This window comes from Hyla sarda, chromosome 6 (genome assembly GCF_029499605.1).
Source record: "Hyla sarda isolate aHylSar1 chromosome 6, aHylSar1.hap1, whole genome shotgun sequence".
In the NCBI taxonomy this organism is placed as follows: Eukaryota; Metazoa; Chordata; class Amphibia; order Anura; family Hylidae; genus Hyla; species Hyla sarda.
This window is the reverse complement of record NC_079194.1, coordinates 181,999,932-182,010,619: the sequence shown is the minus strand read 5'-3', so window position 1 is coordinate 182,010,619 and position 10,688 is coordinate 181,999,932. Positions and strand designations below refer to the sequence as shown.

Genomic DNA, 10,688 nt, shown 5'->3' with positions numbered 1-10,688 from the left:
TGACAAAAGTAGAAGCATGAATTCTGAAGTGTTTCGGGCAATATTATTTGCTCATATTCAGCAAAATGATTCAGAACTCATTGGACAGTGCTTCACAGAGCAGATGAACAATGACCCAAAGCATACTGCAAAAGCAACCAAAGTTTTTTAAGGGAAATAAGTGGAATGTTATGCAATGGCCAAGTCAATCACCTGACCTGAATCCGATTGAGCATGCATTTCACTTTCTGAAGACAAAACTGAAGGGAAAATGCCCCAAGAACAAGCAGGAACTGAAGACAGTTGGAGTAGAGGCCTGGCAGAGCATCACCAGGGATGAAACCCAGCGTCTGGTGATGTCTATACGTTTCAGACTTCAGGCTGTAATTGACTGCAAAGGATTAAAAATTGATTCATGATTATTATTATTCTGTCCCATTACATTTGGTCCAGGGGTGTGGAAATTTTATAAAAAACTACTTGTCCACGGGACTAAAATGGAGCAAAATCTACTTGTCCCTCATGACGATCCACTTGTCCGGGCCAATTTTCGCTTTTACACTCTCGTTTTTTCCTCCTCGCCCTATAATAGCCATAACTACCTACTATAATGACACCTTTTAATTTTTCAATAACATATTCTCCGAACCAAAAAAAAAAAAATATATATATATATATATATATATATATATATATATATATATATATATATTAAGGGAAGTGAAATTGAAATAGTAAAAGATAATTTAGCAGATTTGGTGATTTTTCTTTTATGCGCCATTTACCTTGTGGTCAGATAACATGTTAGTTTTATACTTTAGGCGCCTGATTACAGCAATACCAGATTTGTATCGTTTACGTCATGTTTTACTAATTCTGGACTTTTTCAAATTTTTTTAATTGCCATTTTTTAACCCCTGTAGCTTTATTTTTTTTCCGCGTACCAGGCTGTATGAGGGCTCATTTTTTGCGCCATAATCTGTTTTTTGTATCGGTACCATTTTGGTATTGATCTTACTTTTTAATCGCTTTTTAACTTTTTTTTCTGGGATATTATAAAAATTGCAAATCTGTGGTTTGGTATTTTTTTTACATTTACCGTACGGGATACATAATGTTATATTTTAATAGGTTGTACAATTACGCATGAAGCGATACCAAATATGTTTATTTTTATTATGTTTACATGTTTTTATATAGGAAAAGGGGGTGATTTGAACTTTTAACATGGAAGGGGTTAATGCAGCGGTCTTCAAACTGTGGCCCTCCAGATGTTGCAAAACTACAACTCCCAGCATGCCCGGACAGCCAACGGCTGTCCTGGCATGCTGGGAATTGTAGTTTTGTAACATCTGGAGGGGCACAGTTTGAAGACCACTAGGTTAATGTGTGTCTTTCAAACTTTTATTAAAACTTTATTTTATTTATTTTTTACACTTTATTACACTTATAGGAGGAATCATTAGATTCCTCAGGCAGATTAATAGAGTTCTATTGAACTCTATTAATCTGTGTGCTCTGTGATCCATTGATAGAGCCTGGTACAGCCAGGATCTATCAATGACAGAGCCGGGACAAGAGGAAGCAGAGGTAAGTCCTCCGGCTACCTCCATAGTGGATCGCCCCCCCCTGCGATCGCGCTGCGGGGGGGGGGGGGGGGGGGGGGGCGATCCACCCCACTAGCCCACCAGGGAGCATTCAACTGTCCCTTTAGACGCCGCTGTCAGTTTTGACAGCGGCGATCTAAAGGGTTAATAGCCAGCCGCGGCGATCGCCACATGCTGGCTATTAGCGGCGGCCCCCGGTTACTGAGAACAGCCGGGGGCTGCAGAGTATGGAGCGGGCAGGAATCCCGAGTCCGCTCCATACATACTGCAGAGCGCCGCATGCATCTCCCCGTGCAGACGTGCGGGGAGCGAAGGCTGAGGACGCAGGTCTGCACGGGGAGAAATAAGCCACGCCCCCTCATCTCCCCCCGCACGTCTGCAGAGCAGGGGAGAGAAGACAAATACACAGCTTCTCATCTCCCCTGCTCTGCTTCCGAGGACACAGGCTGCAGCGTATGGAGCGGGCAGGAGTCGGGATCCCGCTCCATACAAACTGCAGATCGCCACTGCACTTGTCAGGTCCGGTCCTGCTTGCCCGGGCCGGACAAATTCACCTGCCCGGCGCCCAAAACTGCTAGTCCCGGGCGTCGGGCGATAGAAATTCCACATCCCTGTGGTCCCTTAACAAGTGGGAGGCACATATGCAAACTGTTGTAATTCCTACACCACCCACCTGATTTGGATGTAAATACCTCAAATTAAAGCTGACAGTCTGCAGTTAAAGCAGATCTTGTTTGTTTCATTTCAAATCCATTGTGGTGGTGTATAGAGCCAAAAATGTTAGAATTGTGTTGATATCCCATTATTTATGGACCTGACTGTGTATGTGTATATATATTATTTTTTTATTTATTTATTTAAAACAATAATTTAAAAAAATGTATCCGATAAATTGAGCAAATAATCGGCTACAGGATCTGCTGTATACTATTGCTGCATATTCTCTGCAGCTGATTTTGCTACCCATTGAAGTTAAAGGGGTATTGCAGGAAAAAAACTTTTTTTATATATATATATCAACTGGCTCCAGAAAGTTAAACAGCTTTGCAAATTACTTCTATTACAAAATCTTAATCCTTTCAGTACTTATGAGCTTCTGAAGTTAAGGTTGTTCTTTTCTGTCTAAGTGCTCTCTGATGACACGCGTCTCGGGAAACGCCCAGGTTAGAAGAGGTTTGCTATGGGGATTTGCTTCTAAACTGGGCAGTTCCGGAGACAAGTGTCATCAGTGAGCACTTAGACAGAAAAGAACAACCTTATCTTCAGAAGTTCTTAAGTACTGAAAGGATTAAGATTTTTTAATAGAAGTAATTTACAAATCTGTTTAACTTTCTGGAGCCAGTTGAGATATATATAAAAAAAAAGTTTTTTTCCTGGAATACCCCTTTAACTTCAATGGGTAGCAAAATCAGCTGCAGAGAATATGCAGCAATAGTATGCAGCAGATCCTGTAGCCGATTATTTGCTCAATTTATTGGATACATTTTTTTAAATTATTGTTTTAAATAAATAAAAAAATAATATATATATACACATACACAGTCAGGTCCATAAATAATGGGATATCAACACAATTCTAACATTTTTGGCTCTATACACCACCACAATGGATTTGAAATGAAACAAACCAGATCTGCTTTAACTGCAGACTGTCAGCTTTAATTTGAGGTATTTACATCCAAATCAGGTGGGTGGTATATATTATATATATATAAAAGTTTGTCCTGGATAACCCCTTTAATGGGTAGCAAAATAAGCTGCACAAAATATGCAGCAGATCCTGTACATGTAAATGTACCATAAGGGTGCATTCACATGTGCATATTTTGCGATGCATATCTGCTGCGGATTTGCTTCCCCAGATATTGCTGCCCATTAAAGTTAAAGGGGAACAAAATGTGCAGCAGCAAATCTGGAGCAAAAATTTGCACGAGTGAATGTGCCCTAAAACAACACAGGCCCACTATAATATACTAAAAATAAAAATACTATCTGAAAATAGTTTCAATATATGTCTCTAATCAGTATTCATGAGGAGGCATTGTTTGAGGAGTGGGCAGGAGGTCAGCCATATCAGTACACTAATGGGGTAAAGGAACGCCCCCAGTGCGCCAAACAGAATAACAGTACACCAGAATGCCATATTAAAGGTACTCTAGTGCTAATGGTAACTGCTCCTATTAACTTTAACCTGCTGATTGATCATGTCAATGTGATTCTTTCTATGACTGTTCCAGAGTACAGAGAATGACATAATATTTATTGTGTACACACTGGAGTTATGAAACCTTATTTCCTACGTACACACAGGTAATCAATAAATAAACTTACTAGCACTAAATAAAATTACCTTACGTATAATTAAAGGAGGGATGCAGTCCAGTGAAGCCCCTGGAGAGAATAGAGAGAACCTACAGCGAGCATAGGAAACTGCTGCAGTGCAGAACCTGAAATGAAAGACCCTGTAGATCAGTAGGCTGCAAACTGTGGCTCACCAGCAATTGTGAAACTACATATTGCAAGTTATTGCAGTATAAAATAAAGTAAGATATCATCCTCGTAGTGGTCACCATGATTACTGGTGCTGGAAATTAAAGTTTCACCAATGGAGTGCCGATCCTAGTACTGGAATGAACACTAAATCTATCTTCTCATTATTATGTTCACATAAAAGAAAACCAGAAGGACTCCTTTAAAGAGCCTAAGTCCGTTAGTGTTGATTATGGGCACTATGGTTACAGACCGCACAAAGCACTCACCTGAGAATTACAGAGACAGACTTTAAGCTATGGGGGTTCAGTATCAGTTCCCAGAAACTTTCTAATGCATTCACATCAATGTTTGGGGTTGTAAGTAGTGCCCGGCATTCATGGAGGTGAACAGAAAAAACAGCAAGTCCAACCACATGTGGATCTTTCAGAAGTCCTGCCTATAATTTAGTAGTGCATAAAAGAAAAATTATAGCCCAATATAATCGATCCATCAAAAACAGTTGTGCCTGTCTGCATCATATACAAATGGTTCTGATATAATACATGGATTAACACATGCAAATATGTGTTGTGTTGTTCAGTGTTTTTATTTCCCCATTCCTTAAATGAGCTCCTTGAATCAGGTGAGCAAAAAATCACGTGACTTGAAATGGGAAAAACACAGCAGAAAATATGCCACCAAAAACATATGTAAATATGAAAATGCTATTTAAGAAAAAACAAGTTACAGATACTGCTAATGAAAAAACTAAAGGTGCAGTTTTTTGAGCAGTGTGTAAAGGAAGACAAACCAAATAATTTATCTAGAAGATGTACCTGCTGGCAGAACAGCTGCAGGGTCCTGCTTAGCACTGCATAGAGAGCCCTGGGATGACCACACAGCATCTTTACATAAAAGGAGGTCCAGGGACCTTGTCTGCACAGATGAAATCAAAGGAATGTATTATTTCATATACACAGCCCAGATTCATCAGACTGTTTGACATAAAAACTGCAATGATTTGCCCATAACAACCAATTTACAGCTCAGCTTTTATATCTTAACAAGCTGAGCTATGTTTGGTTACTATCAGCAAATCACTCCAGTTTTTTGTCAGGCAGATTGTTAAACCTGTCCATAGTCTTTACATAAAACTGCACAATCCTTTTAACAAAGACTGAGTTCACACTGCATTTATCTTTATGTGTAACAAAATACGACTAACACTTTTTTTTTGTTTTACACTGTATCCAATAGCAGAGTAGACTACACTTTTCTATATAGCAAAATTAAACAATTAAAAGGAAACAGTGAAATGGAAACACAAAAAGCAGTCTGAATCCAGCCTTAGCCTAACCAGTTTAAGAATGATAAATCTGCAACTTTTCAATATGTTTTAATATCATATCGCAAGTTTTGACAGTGAAAGGAAACATTTTGGTTTACATTAAAACCATGCACATTTCTCACAGCGGAAAATTTGTCGCAACTGTACCTACTCTACGTCATCCTCGGTGAGATGAACAGTTGCAATGATACACCATAGCAAACTAATGGAAAAGCTCTGCTTATTTTTTAAGTTTACTAGACTTGATAAAAATAAAGTTAAACACAAAGTATAATTTCACAATTCCAATAAACAACTGGAGTTACTATGTCGAGGCACAAAACGTAAATATGTGTGGATCAGAAGCAAAGAAGCAACCATTCATTACATGTGATAAATCTCTATGGGCACCCCCTGCCTTTATAGCAAATCCCTGTTTTCCAAGAGGGAACTGTGGGAGCTCTGAGTGGGGAAGACATTTCATTAAGACATGTCTTTGGTCAGTTTTAGACAATTGTACTAATACTGTAGTAGGTTTTTATACCTGTCAGGGGGATTGGCACTCGAGGCTGCCATAACACATTGGCAAAAGACAGTGAGAATCAAATCAGCAACCTGCAAAATAAAGAACAACACTGAGAATTAGAGATGAAAATACCTAAACCTTAAAGCGTACCTGTCAGATCCCATGGAAAAATAAATAAATATGTTTCTCATTACCTAATCCTGACCACGTTCATATAATTTTTATGCCTTTATCATCTATATTTGTTATAAAAAAAAATACATTTCATTAGCTCATAGTGTTAGAAATCCTCTCAGGGGAAGGTGTGTCTGCTGCCTTGTCCATGAGTCATCTCTTGTCCATGACTCATGGACAAGCCTGATACTGCTGCAAGACTGATTAGTGTCCCAGTAGATATGGGGACCCCAAGTGGTGGGATTTTTAGGAGCCTTTATTAAATATATAAAAAATAAAAGGAGACTTTTTTGTACTCACCGTAAAATCTCTTTCTCGTAGCTTTCATTGGGGGACACCTTACTGATGGGTATATGCTCTTGCCACTAGGAGGTGCTGACACTAGGAAAAAAAAAAGTCTGCTCCTCCCTGGTAGGATATACCCGCCCACTGGAAGTGAGGTAATCAGTTTTTTCATAGGAGAAAACAACAAAGACATACGTCCGAAGGACTATAGAAAAGAATCCTGGATAAACAACCCAAGAACCGGAAAGAATAGTCCGGAAAAAAGATGAAGAAATGGGTGGGTCTGGTGTCCTCCAATGAAAGCTACGAGAAAGAGATTTTACGGTGAGTACAAAAAAAATCTTTTCTCGGTCACTCTTCATTGGGGGACACCTTACTGATGGGACATACCAAAGCAGTCCCGTAGGGTGGGAAAAACAACCACCAGAATCAGTCCCAAGACTAAACTCACGTGTTCACAAGGCCTGCGGATGATCCTCTCAGGCAGAGACACACGAGGCCCTGAAATTGAACTCCCGGCAGATCTCCCATCCAAGGAGATGGACTAGGACGCCAAGGAAAGAGCGACCCAAGGCACTCAGGTCATATAGAGAGACAAGGAACCACAGGAAAAAAGGAAAGAAGGGATGCTGCTCTGGAAAGGGCCAGTGCATGACAGCAAAGACCTAAACAGCTGCAGACCCAAAAACCGCTGTGCCAGGGGCCGGCCATGATCACCTAGAAGGTGCAAGAGTCGGACTGGGGAAATGCGAATAACTTGAACTCCCTCAAACTCGGGAGGACCTGGACCCCGAAGGAAGAAAGGAGCAACAAACACCCTGCAAAGGGGGGCATCTCGATACCAGAGAGACCGACAAGTAAAATGGAGACGTAGAGTCACCTGGAAGACGCACCCCGGAAGAGTAAGAAAAACAGACGTCTGCAAAAACTCTCTGGGCGCCAAAACTTCCATGAAGTGAAGGAGTGCAGAACCGAAAGACCGCCCCGACTAATGGGATTGCGGAGAAGTCTTAGCCGGAACATCCCACATGCCCAAGACCTGAACCATCACGAAGGCCCGAGGAACCAGAAGAGCTGTCTAAAAAGAAGGCCCGCCACAGCATCCTAAGACCGAATCCAAGCGAATGAGACCAACCAGTCCTAGACCCCGAGGTCCCAGCTGACCAGAGAACACTAAAGAAACATCCCGCCAGAATGGGAACGGAGGGAGAAACAAATGAGAACCCAGCAGGGAATCTCAGGTTCTGGGCACAGGAAGGATGACTCCAGACAACTTTGGTGTCAGTACAGTACCACTGACACAGACAAAAGGGAAGGAAGAACACACCCCCTCCAGGTAGATTGTACAAAATTCTCCAACAGAGGAAAGAGCCAAGCTGAGATATTGGACAGGAAGCCTAGGCAGGAAAAAGGCCCTGTGGAATGCATTCGGCAAAAGCCAAGGGCCCCGCCAGAAACTCCACCTATACAGTAGGAACAGCGAGGCGGTAACATCTGGGCGGCAGAGAAGAATCAACAAAATAGTCCCTCCAGAAGACAGAAAACAAGGATGGATGAAAGGAAAACTCAAGTACAGACCCATGCCAAGCACCCTGATCCCCGCACACCTGTGGAAAGGGGATTGGCAAAGTGCACCATGCACAGGAGGAGCAGGAAAGTGCCACCCCACAGCCACGGATAAGTACTGGGAGGACGGAACCCCCCAGGCCCAAACGGCAACCCATTGCTGTCTGGAGGAGCCACCTTGTGTCCCAAGAGGGATCGGAATCCAGTACAGTGACCCCCCGACCTATGATGGCCCCGACATATGATAATTTCAACATGCGATGGCCTCTCAGAGGCCATGGCATGTTGAAGGCAGCATCAACATACGATGTTTTTGTATTTTTGTAAGTCGGTGCCATGGCATAAACGGCTATCAGGCAGCGCTGACTGCTTCAGCTGCCGCCGGATAGCCGTTTACGGTGCCCCGTGTGCTTCGGTGATGGTCTCCTACCTGTCCTCGGGGCTCCAGAGCGTCCTCTTCGGGATCCCCTCCATCGCCGATGCTCTCCATCGTAGTCATCACGTCGCCGCACACGCCGCCCCGTCATACAACAGGAGCGGCGTGTGTAGTGATGTGATGACGGCTACGTGAGAGCGACGTACCCAGGCAGGAGAGACGTTCCGGAACAGCGGGGACACCACAGGGACACGGCGACAGCGATGGACCAGCGGCAGCGGTGGACCAGGGCAGCGGTGACCATCGGTGATGGGTCCGGAGCGGTGGGGACAGGTCGGTACAACTTCCTATACTTTCCATTGCACAGATCCCTCAACATACGATGGTTTCAACAAACGATGGTTCATTTGGAATGGATTACCATCGTATGTTGAGGGACCACTGTACACTGGAGCTGGGCAAAAAGTACAAGATGTGTGGAGCGACAGTGACAAGTAGGTGCCTGAGCCATCCCGGACCGAAACCCCGGAAAACACACCTGGAGACATAGGGAGGAGCTCCACACCTACAGGATGGTCCTAGCATATGTAGGAACACAGACATGGGAAACCCACAATAGCAGTGGGGTACTAAGACTGCGGATACAAACTAAACTGCAGACAGCAAAGGGACCAGCAGGAAGGGAGGCATGCCTTTAGCAGACCAACAGTGCAGCTGAAGAAAGGAGAACAGAGAGATGCTGCCGTTGCTGAGAAAATCCCTGGAAATTGCAGAAACAGTGCCAGACACCAAGGCTGCAGACGCATACTTATGAGATGAAGGAGGAGGAGTGTGGAGCAGGAAAAATGCAGACATAGTGTGGCTTACAGGTAAAAAGGGTCCCAAGAACCCACAGTTACACACTCTGCGGAACTGCACCCGGAAAGAGAGACACCGGACTGCAGCTGCGTAACAGTAGACCGGGGGAGGTAACCAGGTGGATTCGAACTCCATGCAGACGCAGACTGGCTATGTGGCAAAGGGACCGTGGCCACACCTGGTCCCGCATACGGAAACACACAGTGGGGTGAGATACCAGCCTGTAGACAGAGTGGCAGGCATGTAGAGAGGGACCTGGACAAGAATGTAACCCTGTAAACCTAGTATGTGGTGCATTGTATAAGGCCCATGGGGTAAGATGGGGAGACTCGCTTTAAACCATCTCATGGCAATGGGTAACCTGAACTACCGTCCACAGGGTGGAAGTGTACGGCAGTTGACCCAACGTAGTAGGAAGCCATGTGGAAAAACCGACTGGCCGGCAGGAATAGGAGTCCTGAGCACCCAGGGTCACTCCAGTCAACCTTAGCAGAAGGCAGGGTACTATAGAGTGCGGCCCGTCCAAGGGGCGCCCTGGTGCTGTAGAAAACCGACAGAGGAAGTATTGTCTGTAGGGACCCTACTCCAGAACCCTCACCCAGTAGGGGGAACTGGAAACCTGGCTATGTTCAGAGGTCATAGACCGATGGCGGCGGAAACAATGTAGATAGCAGTCTGATTGAACAAGAACACCCCCCCAGGCGGTTGGTGAAAAGGGAACAGGCAGACCGGCAATAACTGTGCCCCATTTGCCATAGGTGGGAGGGCGGGGAGGCCGAGAAACCCACCCCTTGGGAGATAGAGGAAGGCAGAAGAGCTGTGTAATGCATCCCTGACATCCCGTATAGTGACCGTGGGAACGCTGGGGCAGTTCTACGTATACCGCGCACAGCAGTGGGGTACGGAACTCCAGCCGCAAAAAACAGTCGAGCGGCATACATGTAGACAACTGTCTGGCTTACCGGTATGGATCCATAGTGGACCGCGAGACACTCCATCGGGCACCACACACAGCGGTGAGGTACCGGAACTCCAGCAGCAGATACAATAGCCGTGAGACGTGTGACAGGCAGTGTAGTAAACCATGCAGACCGCTGTCTGGCCTACTGGCATGGAACCAGAATGGACAGCGAGTCATTCTGTTGAGCACCTCACACAGTAGCGAGGTACCGAAAGTCCAGATGCAGATACACCAGCCATGCGATGCATGGTAGGTGGTGTAGGAAACCATGCAGACCACTGTCTAGCTTACTGGTATGGGTCCATAGTAGACAATGGGTCACTCGATCAGTCCCCTCGCTCAGCAGTGAGGTACCGGAATCAAGTAGCAGATACATCAGCTGTGTGATGTGTGACAAGCGGTATCGGAACCATGCAGATCACTGTCTGGCTTACTGGTATGGGTCCATAGTAGACAACATGCCATACCATCGGACACCTCGCACAGTAGTGAGGTACCGAAACTCCAGCCATAGATACATCAGCCGGGAGAAATGTGACAGGCAGTGTAGGAAACCA

The 10,688-nt window shown here is 44.6% G+C and overlaps 1 protein-coding gene across 2 annotated transcripts in view; it reads right to left on the bottom strand.

Moving 5' to 3' along the window:
• The window catches only part of FANCA (FA complementation group A), a 170,460-nt gene that overhangs the window by 43,578 nt on the left and 116,194 nt on the right, over positions 1–10,688 (bottom strand). For both annotated transcript variants that reach the window (XM_056525988.1, XM_056525989.1), the window contains 4 exons: positions 5,930–6,000; positions 4,895–4,994; positions 4,346–4,515; positions 3,937–4,033 (listed from right to left, as the gene is read on the bottom strand). In XM_056525988.1, coding sequence (XP_056381963.1) covers positions 3,937–4,033; positions 4,346–4,515; positions 4,895–4,994; positions 5,930–6,000 — 438 coding nt within the window. The remainder of the gene's footprint in view (positions 1–3,936; positions 4,034–4,345; positions 4,516–4,894; positions 4,995–5,929; positions 6,001–10,688) is intronic.